General features: G+C 45.0%; 2 protein-coding genes across 8 annotated transcripts in view; one reads left to right on the plus strand and one right to left on the minus strand.

The window, feature by feature from the left end:
* The window catches only part of WASHC4 (WASH complex subunit 4), a 101,365-nt gene that overhangs the window by 64,880 nt on the left and 19,451 nt on the right, over positions 1–17,034 (plus strand). For 4 of the 5 annotated variants that reach the window (XR_014083493.1, XR_014083497.1, XM_081595646.1 and 1 more), the window contains exon 34: positions 8,885–9,284. The exons of the other annotated variant lie outside the window; for it this stretch is intronic. The gene's annotated coding sequence lies outside the window, so the exon portion shown is untranslated. Of the gene's footprint in view, positions 1–8,884; positions 9,285–17,034 lie in introns of those variants that run through there. 5 annotated transcript variants of the gene reach the window in all.
* Positions 1–17,034, minus strand: part of APPL2 (adaptor protein, phosphotyrosine interacting with PH domain and leucine zipper 2) — a 53,866-nt gene that overhangs the window by 4,769 nt on the left and 32,063 nt on the right. For all 3 annotated transcript variants that reach the window (XM_081595661.1, XM_081595659.1, XM_081595660.1), the window contains exons 9-17: positions 15,990–16,072; positions 12,280–12,438; positions 10,705–10,893; positions 9,217–9,259; positions 9,076–9,132; positions 8,889–8,977; positions 4,813–4,971; positions 4,608–4,660; positions 2,794–2,968 (exon numbers count right to left, since the gene is read on the minus strand). In XM_081595661.1, the coding sequence (XP_081451787.1) occupies positions 2,794–2,968; positions 4,608–4,660; positions 4,813–4,971; positions 8,889–8,977; positions 9,076–9,132; positions 9,217–9,259; positions 10,705–10,893; positions 12,280–12,438; positions 15,990–16,072 (1,007 nt within the window). The remainder of the gene's footprint in view (positions 1–2,793; positions 2,969–4,607; positions 4,661–4,812; positions 4,972–8,888; positions 8,978–9,075; positions 9,133–9,216; positions 9,260–10,704; positions 10,894–12,279; positions 12,439–15,989; positions 16,073–17,034) is intronic.

A 17,034-nucleotide genomic window follows, 5' to 3' on the forward strand; every position in this document is an offset into this window, starting at 1 on the left:
AGAAAGAACCTTCGTAAACTTGAAAGAGGTGGTTAACAAAATGTGCATGGAATTTTAAGCTACAAAGCTAAATAATTATTTATGTCTTCATTAGTGAGTATGAATTGAGTAATTTTTAAAATATACATCATAAGCAATTTCCCTCAAATTGGGATAACCAAAGTATTTCGTAAAAGTTTTCTATAAATGGAAATTTAAAACTTTTAGTTAGCTGTGTATATCAGGTAATCTGTATTTGCTTTTTAAGATCTGATTTTCTGTGTGACTTCTAAAAACATATGAATTCCCATACAAGGATGTGTGTGTATATAGTGGTAAAATACACCTAACATTAAATTCACCCTTCTTGATATTTAACACATCACATTATTGAACAAGCATCACCACTGTCTAGTTCTAGAACAGCTTCATCACCTCAGAGGGAAATTCCGTATTCATTAGAGCAGTCACTTGCCATCCTACTTTCTTCTCAGCTTTTGGCAATTCTCACTAATCATTGTCTCTGTATATTTGCCTATTCTGGATATTTCATATAAACGATCATATAATACGTGGCTTTTTTGTGTCTTTCAATTAGTATAATGTTTTTAAGGTTCATCTGTGTTGTAGTATATACCAGTACTTCATTCCTTTTGTAAAAATTTATTTTTAATTGAAGGATAATTGCTTACAATATTGTGTTGGTTTCTGCCACACATCAACATGAATCAGCCATAGGTATACATATGTCCCCTCCCTCTTGAACCTCTATTCCTTTTTAAGGCTGAGTAGTATCCCACTGTACATATATACCACATTTTGTTTATATATTCATCTTTTGATGGACATTTGGATCATTTCTCTACCTTTTGGCTACTGTGGATAGTACTCTTATATGAACACTTGTTTTAAATTCTTTTGGCTATCAACCCAGGAATGTAATTCTATGTTTAGGTTGCAAAGGAACTGCCAAATTACTTCCCACAGTGGCTGAACTATCTTACATGCCCACCAGCAATGGGTTCCAATTGCTTCACATCCTTGCTAACACCTGTTCTTTTCTTTTTTAAAAAAATCTATAGTCATCCTAGTGGGTATGAAGTGGTTCTGGATATGATTTACATGTTAGTTACTCTGGATATGATTTACATGTTAGTTACTCATGACATGAGCATATTTTCACGTGCTTGTTGGCCAATTACATATCTTTGGAGGAACAGGTAGTCCTTGGTCCGTTTTTATTGATTTGTCAGAGTTCTGTGTATTAGATAAAGGATTTGAAAATGTTTTCTCCCATTCTGTGTGTTGTCTTTGCACTTGTTTTTAGATAGTGTTCTTCGATGCACTGTGTTTTTCTCAGTGCTTTCACATATATTTAATCTTTTTGGTGGTGATTATAAGAGCAATGAGCCAATGCCTATGAAAGGTCCAGGACATACTTGGAAAAAAGCTTTAAATAAATGTAGTTTTTATTCATAAGAACCTCATTCTTGAAGCAGGGCACTCAAAGCCGGTGTTGTGGGACAACCCAGAGGGGTGGGGTGGGGGTGGGGGGTTCACGATGGGGGGACACATGTACACCCGTGGCTGATTCATGTCGATGTATGGCAAAAACCACCACAATATTGTAATTAGCCTCCAATTAAAATGAATGAATTAATTTAAAAAACCTCATTCTTAGTAGGTTTGTAACAAATGAAAAGGACTGATTTTAATAAATGGACGAAACATAGAAAGTGCTCAATAAATGGTAGTACTGGTTAACTTTTTGACACTACCATTTATTGAGCACTTTCTATGTGCCAGTCATGGCTGTAAATGTTTTACATGAATTAACTCATTTATTCCTCATGATAACACTATGTGGTGTGGATATGGTTTTCATTTTATAGCTGAAGAAACCGAGGCACAAAGGTTAAGTAAATTGCTCAAGTACAAACAACTAATAAATGCCAGAGTCAGGAATAAGACTCTAAAGCAGTACTGCTGTCCCACAGAAATTTAATGTAAGCCTTCTATGTAATTCAAAAATTTCTAGCAGCCACATCAAAAAAAAAAGTGAAAGCAGGTGAAATTAATACACTATAATAGATCAAAAATATTACCAGCTAGACATGTTACTAACATAACAATTACTTTGCTTTCTCTCTGAGGTGGGTATGGTACTATGAGAGCTTAAATATTGGTATGTGTTTACACTTCTCAGTTCAGATGAGTTAGGTTTCAGATACTACATGTAGCTGCAGTATGGACAGTGCAGGTCTTAATAAAACCCATGCCAACCACAGCTTGACCACTGTTTGCCATCATTCATACAGCTCTTATTACTTGAAGCCCCAAATCATGTAGTTGATACGGTTTGACTTCATCCCAACAAATATTAACCAGATTTTCCTTGTGGTGGTCTAGTTCTCTCAGGCAGGCTCATGTTCTGTTTTCAGTTTTTAAATTTTTATTAAACAATACTGTGAGGTGGAAGAGGAAAAACAAAACCTCTTTCATTTGCAAGCTCTGAGAGAGAGAGAGAGAAACACTCAAATGACAGCATCTTTATGCACAATGGGGTACAATTCACTCACCATTAAAAATAGCAGTTTCTAAAAAACCAGCTTTTGTCTTTAAGGGCACTTCTTCTAGCCAGTGTATCTTATGAAATAGAAATGTATTATAAAAAGCAAAGCAGAAACATGAATACTGTCTTCGCTTAATCCAATCAAACAAGTATTCTACTGTGAACATTTTAGACAGTTAGATGTGCCTTAACAGGGAATTAGTAGAAGCTGTAAGCAAGTCCGAAAATGAAACTGAACGTACCTCAGAGTCTGACTGGTGACCATCAGATGGGATTCTGTCATCCGGAAGATGTTATGAATAGCCCGAGCAGCCAATACTTGTCTCATTGCTTCGTAAATCACTTCCGTAGTGTTGTCTGTTTTGACTGCCATTGATCCCAAAAACCGAACTATAAACATCTGCTGCAAAAGAGAATCTGCAAGAGAGCATTTTCTGCTCAGGACCATGTTCACTTCCTGCCTGCCGACCCACGTACAAGAGAGACATGTGCTGGTCTGAGGACAGGCCAACTTCAGATTTTCCTTGCTTTCTGGAGGGCCTTCTGAAGCCAAAACTTCTCAATACTCTGATTATATAAACCACAAACTGCCAAAGCTCTGAATCTTCTATTGTCTATATCTTGTCTGTTTGGAACTATTCATTAGACTAGAAAAGCACCTCTTTTTCTTCATCTATAAAATGAAACCACATGAATGTCCTTCTGGCACTACAACTCTAGGTGACCACATGTAAGAGAAAGTGTTACCATCTTACCTTTTCTCTGAAAATGAGCTTTTCCAGATAATAGACCATTCATTCATTACTTTGGCCTGCTGATAAAGTCCTCTTATAGAAGAAAATTTATTTGAAGAAAGTAAGACCTGATGTTGGATCTCACTCAATTTATGCACATCATTTATTACTGAAGGGCAGTGATGACATTCCATAAACTCTGCGAGATCTCAAACTATTATTTGATGCTACATGAGCTTACAGTATTTGCTTCTTGATAATGACACATAACCTGACAAACTGAGGAACAGCAATCACAATTGGAAAATCATGAAGAAGGTTTGAAAGATCTTTTTTTTCCTGTAAGAACAATAGTTCTTTCTACCATTTGAAAGTAAGAAGCCTACATTTTCTTCACTTGTCTTCCCTATTAGTATCCTAGCCCCTAAAAAATAACTGAATGGTTAAAAAAACAAATTAGGAAAATATAACTGACATGTTATAAATGGTTACTCCCATATGAAGATAGTTTTTACAAGTTTGATGTTTTCTGTATAGACTGGTAACATAGTGTGGACTGTGTGAAAAGTCAGCTAGATACAAAGAGTCAGATCTGAGGCACAGCCTATTTAATAACATCATTTTTCCTTTTTCTGCCTAAAGCTGTGAGGAATGCCTCTTCACACGTCCTACGTTTAAATAAGTGGCATTTCATTCTAATGACATTCTGTGGCTTCAGTCAGGAAGCTGTGTTAAAACACAAGGCCTTGCTAGCACTTCTAAACTATCCTGGCTGGGAGCTACAGCTCTGGAGTAGCAGGTTATGGTTAGCTCTATTGGGTATGTTCTTATGTACCTTACAAGAATGTAAATCAGACAACAATCTGAATTATAATGAATTAAATACCTTTTATTTCCCTCCCCCATCTTTCATGTCATCTTTAAATTTAAGAATGAGTTGTTTTTGTGCTTTTGGTTTTCTAAAATGAAATAGCATATTTATGACTCATCCGGATTTTATCCTCTTGGAGTTTGTTTAGCAGTAATGTGATAGCAGATTTAGACGCAGCAACATTGCTCTGCAGGAGCTACAAAAAGGTTATGGATGTGGCTAAATGGTACGATACTTAGCAGAAAATCTGTCAACCACCCCTCAGTTTTTACACTAGACCTGTCCTAACTACGTTGTGTTCTAATGAGTTTTCACACAGAACATCTGTGGGTCATAATTTCAATTCATAGTTCAAGTCAAAGCTTTTTGGAACATGACTTCACATCTTACTTCAAGGGCCCTGATCATTCTGTGCTGGGAAAAGAAAAAGCACACAAAATGAGCCACTTACCTTCTGCTTCTGGAAATGTCGCATCCTCAGTTTCACCAAAGGGGTTGGTACGCCTAGGGGGACAGCCAGAGTCAAAACAATCCCGAGGGCTTCAGTTCAAAAAACACTTAACACCTGAACTCTGCACCAGAAGGGGACAGTCTCTTGGGGGCGGGGCGGGAAGAACGACATTCTCCCAGAGATAACCCCCCTTATTAGCCCATACCTGCCTCCTCTGTTCTGATCAAGGAATTCTGTAGCGGGAAGTACAATGTCAAACTGAATAGGTGTTCCAGGTGCAATTAGTTGTTCAACTTCAGGTATAATGACTGTTGCTTTCGGAACTATCTTGTCATTTTCCATCTCTGAACTTTTCACGTTCTGGCTGGAGTACAAAGTTAGAAAAAAAAAATTCTTTAATGCCTTTTAACCTTAAGTTCTTACAATCAAATGAATACATGTCGAATGCCTATGTGACTTTTACAGGTAGATAAAGGAGAAGATCTAACCTACCAATAAATCTTTTAAGATGTCATTCACGTCCGTGGTTAAAATTCCTCAGATCTTCCCATCACCTACAGCTGGCAGCACAACATTCCACATGATGCTAGACTGCTGTTTATATTACCTATTAATTTCCTGTATCTTTCTCTCTTTAAGACAGGTTTTTGAGGGCAGGAGCTGTAGCTAACGGAGAAGGAAATGGCAACCCACTCCAGTACTCTTGCCTGGAAACTCCCATGGACAGAGGAGCCTGGTAGGCTGCAGTCCCTGGGGTCGCTAAGGGTCGGACATGACTGAGCGACTTCACTTTCACTTTTCACTTGCATGCATTGGAGAAGGAAATGGCAACCCACTCCAGTGTTCTTACCTGGAGAATCCCAGGGACAGGGGAGCCTACTGGGCTACTGTCTATGGGGTCGCACAGAGTCGGACACAACTGAAGAGACTTAGCAGCTGTAGCTAAATCATATTTATCACTTGGTACACAGTAGGCACTCACAAATGTTTGCTGAATGAATAGTACATCTTGGCCTAGCAGTCAACCACCTGGCTCTCCTTCCTCCAGAGGGCCTCCCTCTCCCCTCCCTCAGTGCACCCTCCACTGTACTCCTCCTCAGTTGCCGACTCCTCAGTTCCACTGCTCGCCCACTCTCTCCTGCACTGCAAACATCAGCTCAGATCGCCCTGCATCCACCAGGCCTTTCGAGCCAGCCTGACCCTCAACCTCCTCTGTAGTCCTGTGGTTCTTCTCAGGAAGTCACGAGGACAGTCTTGGACCTCTGTGTGCCTCCGGGGCTTAGCACTGGACCCACACATGCTGTTTGGAGATTGTGGCCAGCACAGTAGAGCGCTGTCTGAACAGTGATTCACCCTGTCTGTTCTCTTCCAGTGTCAGCATGCTGTAATTTAACCTTTTGTATGTTTATAATCTTTTCTCCCCAGCTAGAGTGTAAATGCCTGTGAGGGGCAAAGAATGTAAAAGTATTTTGATTTCTTACATTGTTTGAACCAAAAGAAGACTCTCAGTATCTTTCCATTCATTTGATATTGTGTGTATCAGTATTTCAAATTTCTCAAGTATGTCAATAACTTAATATGTTGTAAGGAACTATTTTATAGTATCATCTGACTGATGAGCAAAGTGGACAGAGATACAATAGACAGAATAGTAGATGGTCACTACAAGGAGAGACACTTAGTTTAACCTCCACTGTTAACAGAAAAGGAATCCACGGCCTCTAGAGAAGCTGATGATCCTGAATGCACTCAGTTATCTGGTGGGTGAGCTAGATTAAGAACTGAGTCTTTCCCAAAGTGTCACACTGCCTTAGTAACCAGAATGACAGAATCACACCTGCTAGTCAATGCAGTCTTTAAGAGGGGAGTATGATACAAGTGATTCACTGGAGGAAGGTGTGAGTCTGACTTCCTTCACAATCTGTCCCTGTCTCCCTCCTTCCCAAGGTTATCTCCTCTCTGGCCTCCCTTGGCTGACCATCATCTAGTTACACTGATATCCTTTCAGTTCCCAAACGATACCAAGCTCTTCTCTGCCATTCAGCCTCCACAACTGATGTTGGGAATGCAGTATGTCTGGCTCTCTGCAGGAGAGGCTACTTCTCATCTCTTACTTCTCAGTTTAAATACTATCTCCCCAGAGAGGCCCTAAATCGGTCTCCTCTTTATTCTTTATGATAGCATTCTTATCTTTACCATAATAGTGCTTTCCTGTATTTTATTTACCTTTTGCATGTCTTTCCCTACAAGTCTGTAAGTATCATGCTCTAGCTCATTGCCTGGCCACATACTGGACATTTAACAAACGTGTTGAACAGGATAAATTAATTAGTATTAGATATAAGTAACTGCAGAATGAGTGAAGGCCACACGAGTTTTGCTTGCAAGTGAACGGCAATTTGTCCCTAAGAACACAGTTTCTCTGCTTCATTCCCTCACTGTCATCAAAACATTTCTTTATCCTTAATGAGTTGACCCTAAGAGAGTACCCCGCCCCTCCACTGCTCAGAGACCACCTGGCAGCCGTGTATCACCCTTCCAGTCTCTGGGCTGATTCAGCCAACTGGCTACAGTCATTTTTTTCTAGGGATTCTTCTATGGGGTCCTTTCTAAGAATGTGGTTTACATATTCTAGAACAGAAGAGAAAAATCAGTTACTGAATCTGAGCTGCAAACTTTTTTCAGAAAGCCAATCACATTCTAATGACTAACACTAACTGAACTTTGGCACCCCAGAAAGACAGCATTTTAAGAGCAGGAAGAGGGCTTGGAGGTGGTCTAATTCATTTCATGTCAGAGTCGGGACAGAGGCCTGGAGTGTTGATGACTCACTCAGGGACATCTATCTGTGTTCAGAGCAGAGCTGTTGGTAAGACCACGTCTCCTAACTCCAGTCTAGTGCATGTACTCCACTCTGTCCCCTCACACTTGTGTGGCTTTACAAGGGGAGGACAGACATTGACCCAATCCAAGGCTCAAGAGAGGAGCCCCACTGGCTGAATCTCCATTTCCATTTCCATTTCCATTCATAAAGTGCCTTCCTTAAAGCTGCACTTGATAAGCATGCTAATCGTGTGTAAACTGGTATCCTTAAATTAGGGCACTGGAGTGTTCTCAAGACTTGTTGCCTCTTCCTCCTTTTCCTTCCCTTGGCTCAGGTTCTCACAGGACATCCCATGGGGCCCTCTGCCCTTCTCTTCTCCCACCCCACCCACTCTCCCTAGGAAGGGCCACCAAGCAGTCTTCCCACGCTGTTCCAACTGCCTCCCCCATTCTCAAAGCCTGCAGTCCTGCTCCTCTGCCATTCTTTCACAGTTGGACTCAACCTGTCTTCTGTTTCATCGCGTGCTCTTCCTCCTCATGTCCCCGTGTTGGGTGTGTGAACACTGGCTCCACAGTGCACAGCACTGAGACCCTGGGAAGTTACTTAACCACTCTGAGCTTTCTGACAACTTTCTTCTGGAATCACTGGACAGTATCCGTAAAACACGTAACGAGGTTCTTCCTACCATGCCACTGAGGATGGGTGCCTGATACAATCATGATTTAACTCACCCTTTGATACCACGCTTTCATCAGCGTAACAGATAAATCAGCCTTCTGTTATTTAACCAATGGAAAATCCCATTTAGATAAAGGGTGGCATGCCTAGAATAAATCCTAATGCAGCATTCAAAACAAGAGGATAGCTGTCCATGTGAAAACGCTCACTATAAATGACAACAGCAAGTAAAGGAAGGGAAGACAACCAATGTATGAAACAGACAATAGTAATAATTGATGGAATAGTGTGGAGTTAAAGGAACAATTATGAAAAAAGTAAAAATATGAAAAATATGTATGTGAAACAAATGCACATATGAAAATACCACTGTATGTTCTGATAGGGCCTGCAGCTGTAACATGGACACACAAAGGGTGATTTTCTTCCTTACTTTAAAAAATTTTGTTTTGGTTCTATAACTGTTGACACTGATACAAATGTGGGGAGAACTCCTGACTAGCAGACATTCATTGCACATCCTGTTTGCTCAGGCTGCAGCCGCATGGACCTGGGGAAGGACGCTGATGTTGAAAGCAGACAGCTTTGAATCCTGGCTTGGCCCCCCACCTGTGGTGTGACACTGAGCAAAGTGTTTACCCTTTCCTGGTCAGAGTTACTGTTTCTGTAGAACAGCGCTGAAATGGGAGGTCTGGAAGGATGAAATTTCTAGTACATGTGAAATTCCTAATACACAGTTTGGCTCCACAAAAGCTACTTTTCTTTTGTCCTTTAGTTACCTGGGGCATGGACTTCCTTGTTTTTTTGCAAAGCTTGTAATTGGAGTCACTGCTTGGAGAGCCGTCTGATTCAACTTGATGGCGACTGCCTAAAAATCCACAGGAAGACACACTCAGGTCCAGGAAGTGGACGCTTACCTTTCACACAGAAAAGTGCTGAGATGCAGGTGGGGCAGCTGTGAATTACCTCTGGGTTGTCAGTCAGGTAGATCTGTCTGGAGATGTTGTTTATTGCACATATCCACTGCAGAGGACATTAAAAAAAACAACGCTGAATCCCAAAATCACCTACCATACTAGAACAGAATGAAACAAACGAAATCTTTACCTCTTCGTTTTCCTTTCTGCTTTCTGCCTGGAGGATTATTCCCCTGAAATAAAGTACATCTAAGTTAAGTGCTTCCCAGATCTCTGTGACTGGGGCATACTTCCCTCCCCTGGGCCTCAAGGTTTCCCATCTCCACAGTGAGCAAGCTGGACTCAGACCTGCTAGCCCAAGGTCATGATTCTGCAGTGTGGACCATCTCATGGCCCTGCGTAGATGATCCAAGGTGGCCAAAACTGTGGCCTCACCACTCCTCCAGCCACACCCAAAGAAGAACCAGCAGCCACACCACGCCTTCTAAGAACTGAATATCTGCGTGCTACGGGCTGGGAGTAAAACACAATACTGCCTACTTCCATAAAGGCATCGCTCCTAAAGGGACACCACACCTGCCAGTTTCTGTGTTCCTCATCTCACCTCTGGGAGCTGGGGAACATGGATTGTATCCCTATTTATTATCTCAGGGAAGTTAAGCCCAGAGGAGTTTTGTAACTGCCTGGGACTGTGACTAGAATCCAGAATCTTCATTCCCAAGTCATTTCCCAACACCCAAGGAGGAAGGATGATGTTTAAATATGCTCTGCCATTCTGGGAGAAGAGACGGTCTACACCATACAACACTGCCCCCTCCCCCTGAGAATCTCAGTTCAGAAGCCCAGTGGAGAAAGGAAATGTAAGCAGAGCAGCTGTGAGCACAGGGCCACTCCTCCCCACAAGCAAGTGAGGCCTGGAGCACTTCACGGGGCTCCAGGCTCCACGGAGCAGTTTCAGACCACTGCTCTAAGTGAGAGGGGATCCCGCTCGGACAGGGTCTACTGTGATGGTACGAGGCTGCCACTGTATAAGTGTGTGGTCTCTTTGGGGCCCAAGGTGCATGGCAGTGTGTGGGGATAGCATGTTAAGGAAACGACACTGCTGCAGCCGAACGTCCTGCTCACTTCAGCTGTGTCAGCTGGAGGAGTGGACTCCTCAGGCAGGCATCCACTTTCCCCTTCAGCTACACAGCCAACCCCCGTGATGTGGACACAAAGGCTTGTCTAGTAACAGAAGAGCCTGGCACCACCCCTCTCTCTGAGTCTCTACTGATCAACAGCTCCTTCCATTGCTCTCTACACATGTAGGTCACCCCTTCTCCACAGCCACAGACAAATCCTCCCTGGGACTTCTTGTTTTTGGCTGTGTGGCAGGCAGCATCTTAGTTCCCTGAACACAGACCCACCCTGCACCCCCAGCAGTGTAAGCATGGAGTCTCAACCACTGGACCTCCAGGAAAGTCTCCTCCCTGGGACTTCTTATATAAGGCAGGCTGGACTCCATATGGTCCTATGTCCTTGCTTAAATAAAGAGAACATAAAACCACCCTCTGGAAAAGGTCAACATCACCCAGAGCGGGTCCTCCCTCAAGGAGGGCCAGCATGCAGAGTGACCTCGGAGGCCCTCGCAGAGGTGGACTCACTGCCCATTCCTCCCACATAAACCCACGGGGCCTACGCTTTTCCATTGGGAGTGGTGATCTGGAAGCAGTATCGTCGGTCCTCACAGTCCACCGCCATCACCGAGCAGTTGTCCAGGTCCTGGATCAGTCCCCCGGCCACGGCGCCCCTGGGCTGGCACATGAGATTCCCGCCTTGGGTGAAGAAGTAGAGTCTCTCCCAGGTGGTGGAGACCAGCCCTGTTTTACTGTGAGAATTGAATTGTGAAAAGCCTGTGAGCACTAGGGAGCATGAACGGGACCTCAGAGTCTTGCTCCCTCTTTATGGGTATTGGTAGTGTTAGAAATGATGGGTTTTCTTGACGTTAAAGCAAAAGTGCTCTGAAAAGAATTCAAGTGCAAAGACTAGCAGAGGAGGGACCGTGCGGCCTGAATGAGTGGGGAGATGACAGGCTCTGCTGGTCCCAGGGCCAGCTCCAGGATGTGTGCGGGGCACCTACGCCACTGCAGCCAGACTTTGATTCTCAGCCCAGTGTCAGCCATCGGACACTGAAAACCTGGAAGACCACTTCTCTTAAGACTCAGAGCTGAACTCCTCGAAATCTAGTTATAGAGTTACCAAAGTCACCTCAGCCCACAGCACATACCCCAGAATCCTGGGCGCTTTTTATCAGACTGGGTTTTGTTCCAGCTTAGATGTTGTTATTGTTTTGTGGGCTGTTTACAAGAGAAAACTCCAGTTCCCGGCCAGCAACACCTGTACCTTGTGAAGTTTTCTGTACAGAACAAACGAGATATGTGGCTTGTGATCTTGACAAGCTTTACAGATTTTCAAAGAGCTCTACCCTGGAAGGAAAACAGCTGGCAATTCCTCTTCATACACCCTCCATTTGGGGGGCATCGAATATATTTACTTCATTCAGTGTGTACTGAGTGGGACTATGTATGGGGCACTAGGTCTCCTGCCTCAATAATTACAATTTCCAAAAATGGTAACAGCTAACACTGGAGTGCTTATACCTGCTAGGAATTACCTCAGTTAATCTTTGTAACAACTTTATGATATAGGTTCAATTTTCAGCTCTATTTGACAGATGAAGGGGGGGGGCCCAGCCAAGCCAGGGCGTCTGACCAGTGGGAGTTCACCACTGCACCTGCTCTGCTCTCAGACACAGGTAAACCTGAGTGTCTCTTTCATTTGAAACGGGCAATTGGAAGACCTGAAGGTTAAATATGAGATTCAGTCTATAGGAATCTGGATGACTCTGGCCTCGGTGCTGGGTCACTGGCACACTGCTCTCACCCACTGGGGGTCTGGGGAAGGGTCTCAGTGGTCTAGGATGATGACTGGTAAGAGCAGTCTACCTACAAATGGCTCTGGTGAGCAAGAAGGGGTGGCCTGTGGTGTCTTGGAGTCCACGCACTGGGTTCTTACTCACACGACTGTTCAAGCCCATCTCTCAGCGCAGTTTGGGACCTGGCCCAGGTCCTGTGTCCCAGGCAGGAGGGGCGCCTGGTGGGAGCTCTTCCCCACCCTCACACACCCCCACCCTTTGAGGGGGCACGTAACAGGTGCTCTTCAGCCACTGCTAGGGAACACAGATTTCAGAAGGAGGCAGGCAGAGCACTCTTACTTTCTGAGATTAAGGTAACCAGCCTTCTGGATGAGGTTCCTGTTGATCTGGGGCGCAGCCACATCGAAGTCTGGGGTGTAAACAGCTTCGTCGAGAGAAAGTAATTCTTGCTGGGATGCCCTCATCTTCTCTGCTTCCACTTCTAGTTCCACCTGGATGCTTGAGACAGAAGGTGTCAGGTCAGTCACTTGTCACAGCAGATGGCGGAGCCTCCCCATGGCTTCCTGCCTCACACAGGGTACACAGGCTCCACCGGAGACCCTGAAAGCTGAAGACCACAGGGACTCCAGTCTGTGTTACCCAAAGTGTTAACAGGACTGCTGTTTTCAAACAGCATAACTGAATAGTACTGGGCAAGGCCTGAATCCAGGTAAGCAGTTACTCTGCCGACACAGTGCTGTCCAGGCTCAGAACTACCAGTGCGAGTTTGAGAAGGCAAGCCCATCCTCGGGAGCCACAGGTGCTGGCAGCTGTGGAAGTGCCAGAGAGGCAAGGAGACGGCCGTCATTCATGCACCCGCCTACCCGCCATCTAGGAAGGAGTGGAGACGGCCACTGGAGACTGGAAAGCAACTAGAGCGCAAACACAAAGGCAAGGCCAATGCTTTTCCCTTGTGTGACAGCTACTTGACTGCCCAGAGACGGCACGGGCTGGCGGGCCATAGTTTGCCCATGGTCTGGCTTTCATTTCCTTGTGCCCTGAAGTGTGGAAAACCTGAAGCTTTACCTTGAAACAAGCAGCTGCCCTTTCTCCTCCATAAGGTGAAACCTCAACAGCTACCCCACCCATTGAGGACAGCCTGGGTTATAAAGTCTTAAACACAATCTGCCAGGATGGTCCCTCCACCCAAGAAAACAAACTCTGGAGGCATTGTTCCACTTCCCCACTGCAGTAAGGAGACAGGACTGAACTCCACTGTTGATTTCAGAAGGAAGCCTGAGGGCCAGTGAGTCCAGGGTTTTAGAGTGAACTCTTCAGCATTTCCTGCTGAGGAAAGGGTTCTGCAGGTGACTGAGCTTGGGCTTGGTCATTCCACATTCTCCTCTTAGAGGTTCGCAGTGTCTACTGCCTGGGTCTTGTTTAATGTTGCCCTCATAAAAGCACTCAGTCTGAGTTAATTTTGGCTATTTAGACATTTGAATGGAATGCCTGGGGCTCCACCAATGAACCTCATTAGTTTAACCTGCCTGTCACTGCCAAGGCTGAGAGAAAGAAATGAGAAAAAAAAAAAATTAAGCAGTAAGGATGTAGAAAGAGGAAGCCAAACATATACAGAACCTCGTAGGCTCATCAGCTTTTGTGAGAAGCCTCTGAAGATCTCATGAAAGGTAAGAATGCTGTTCCCCAGAAAAGCCCTCATGTGAACCAACACAATATGGTGCACACAACTGCAGGGAGTTTTTAGTAACTGCCCCCTCCCCTCGCCCACCCATGTGGACTCACGCTCAAAAACTCTGAGCTAACGCAGGAATTCAGAGAACAGGGTAGAAAAGTCACCATCTTCAAATGTTCCCTTCAAAGTTTTTTTTTTTTTTTTTACAAAATCATGTTTTATTTAATTAAAAAGTATGTGTGAGAAGGGAGAAGGCAATGGCACCCCACTCCAGTACTCTTGCCTGGGAAACCCCATGGACGGAGGAGCCTGGTAGGCTGCAGCCCATGGGGTCGTGAAGAGTCGGACACGACTGAGCGACTTCACTTTCACTTTTCACTTTCATGCACTGGAGAAGGAAATGGCAACCCACTCCAGTATTCTTGCCTGGAGAATCCCAGGGACGGAGGAGCCTGGTGGGCTGCCGTCTATGGGGTCGCACAGAGTCGGACACGACTGAAGCGACTTAGCAGTAGCAGCAGCACGTGTGAGAAGGAACCAATAAAAAAGGCTGAAGTGTTATCACTTGGAGTAGGGATTAAAAGCAAAGCCCCTTGGCACCAGGGGTGGTTTGAAATACTGCCCATTTGGGTTCAGGCTGAGTTCTGAATCCTCTCACACCTGGATGCGAGGCCAGGCGTCCACCTCCCGGGGAAGCACTGCAGAGCCCAGAGCCGCCACGAGGCACTGATCCCTCCGCCTCTCGGGTGGGCTGGCTGCTGCCATATAGCAGGGCAGCAGTAAGACCCCTCCCGGTGGGGTGGTGGGGCGGGGGCAGCAGTATGTATCTACTCACCAGAAGAAAACGTAGGGGATATGAAAATGAGAATTCTTAATGGAATGCTTTCACTGTTTGAACTAGGAGGTTCCGGGGCTCCCGGGTTCAGCTGGGAACCCCACCTGCTGCCTCTGTAGCAAAACGCCTCATCAGGCAGCAGAAGTGCAACTCACAAAAGTAGACCCAGCCCTTGGGAGCAGGCTGTGTGGCCAGGGCCCAGTCACAAGACTGTGGGAACAGCTGGTGCCCTGGTGATGGTTCAGAAAGATGCTGACAAGGAGAGGACGCGAGCACTGCAGGATGCCAGAAACGGGCACAAACGTCCTGCCATCCGCTAATATAAAAGTCTAGTCCACGAGAAAACCCTGAGGCACAAGTAGTTCTCGCAGAGACACAGAAAACCACGGGATTCTGAGAGTTAAGGCAGGATGAAAGAGAGGCAGCGAGAGATCAGGGAGAGAGCGTTTTGCAGTGACAAGTTAATGGGCTCCCTATTTTCACTTTCTCCTGACACTCCCAGGGGCTCACAATCAAATTACAAGGCAGGAAACTGAATTCAGATTTCACAAACTGCTTTCTAGCATAATTATAAATTTAACCTGCATCCAGCAATCGGGAAAAAAAAAAACACCAGCTCAGGGACTTTCACGAAGGAATATATGCTTTCCTAAACCACAACTCTCCCCATGTTGCCCAAATAAATTCTGCTACTTGGCCTTGTAAAGATACTTTGAAATGCAACATCCTGAAGAAAATGAACAACTTTCATTTTTCCACACAAAATAAAATCCTATACTTATATTTCTATTTTGTACACTGACTTATCAGTTATACATCTATATATATACAGAGAGACAACATTCTGTATTCCAGCAGTCATGAGGAGTGCTCTAGAAACCGCACGTTGGCACTGTTAACGAACTGGGCCTGGCGCTGTCGGGGCCTGGGCGCCTTCCATGAGCTCACTAGCTCGGACACTGATGACAGGAAGCAAGGAGACTCAGAGCAGCCGCAGCCTCAATTAAACGTGGGAAGGACGGTCTGCATTTGCAAGGCTGAACTGCAGTTTGTTAAGTGAATTTTAAAAAGGCTTAATGTCTTATTTATCTATTTGTCATTCACAAATGATGCTGAGTTTCCTGAAAAGCTGCAGCACTTCTGGCTGATAACCCCGTCAGTTCTCCCAGAAAAAAGCAAACATCTTTCTAAACTGGATTTGTTGGCTTATAACGTGAAACTTGAATATTAACAAAAGAAGATCTTAAGAAGAGGAACTTGGACTTAATGGGAAGGTACCCTTGTGGACGTTTTAATTTTTATTTAGAATTTGTGGTAGATAGGATTCTGGCTCCATACAAGTCAAGAACTGCAGAAATCATGACTTTCCAAGCACTACTACTCACAAAGAGCACAGTGAAGAGATGGGTGCCATCTCTGAGCATTTACGGAGTGGAGGCGGTGGGGGTGGGGGTCTCTGTGGGGCCCGCCCTCCACCTTGCAGAGAGACTGACCCAGAAAAGACAAAAGGCAAAGGAGACTCAAACCAGAGCACAGCATTACCTTTGAACCATGTCTGCGACGGAGGATAAGAAGCCGTCCATACTCTGGGAAAACATCTCTGCTCCCTTCTTAAAAAAGTTAATCTGAAAGATACAATTATGACATTCTGAAAACTATCTGGGAAAGGTGATTGATAAAACTCATGAAATGTGAGCTTGACAGCACCAAGGCAGTAGATACTAGCAGGCCCTCCTGCCTGCAACACTGGCTGCCTTCTAGCTGAGCCCCACCTCACCAGCCAAGAGTTACTCCCAAAGCCCCTCGGTGCGTCGGTAGAGGGAGGGGGGTGACGCCTGCTAACTCGCTGAAAGGCTGTGAAGACCAGAGGTAGTATAAGTGCTTGGTACATACTCCCCTCATCAATAACTACTACTGATAATTATTTAGATATTATCATCCGCCTTTTTCCTGTGTGAATTTAGAGAGTCATTTCTTCAGGGCCAGTATTAGGTCTTATTCATCTTTGAATCTCCAGCAGCTAACACGGTGACATGCACAGTACCAGCAAGAAGCAGTGTGCAGCTCTCAGTGAAGGGAAGGCCACCCTGACCGCCCCTTCTCACTGAGCCACGTGTGGCTCTGAACACAGGCTGGACAGATGGTTACCTGGCTGCCAGCTTGCAGAGGGAAAATGGGGCTGAAAATACTTAAAAGGCCCTTCCAGCTCTGATGTCAACTTAAAGGGGATCATGCATAAGGACACAGTAGGGCTGTGGCATTGCATAGGTGCTGGACACTGGGGGCGGGGCCCTCCTGCTCCCCTACATTCTGATCTAGAAGCAGGTCATGCCTGGGTGGTGGGCATGCAAATTGACCTCTCGAAGAGGCTAGGAGGTGTCACTGGCACAGTTCTGACATCCTTATGCCTGGCTCCCCAGACACCCTGGGGAGGTACATACACCAGTGTACTTAGTTCTCATGGTACAGAAACATGATGCTCAGGGTATTCCGAACGCAAGGAATACCTGCAGGGAGATGCCCTGGCTCCACGATCTTGGACCCATACAGAGATCAACACTGTAAATGCCACTCTGAGTCCCAGAAA

Source organism: Giraffa tippelskirchi, chromosome 4 (assembly GCF_054371585.1).
Source record: "Giraffa tippelskirchi isolate mGirTip1 chromosome 4, T2T-mGirTip1v1.2.pri, whole genome shotgun sequence".
Lineage (NCBI taxonomy): Eukaryota > Metazoa > Chordata > Mammalia > Artiodactyla > Giraffidae > Giraffa > Giraffa tippelskirchi.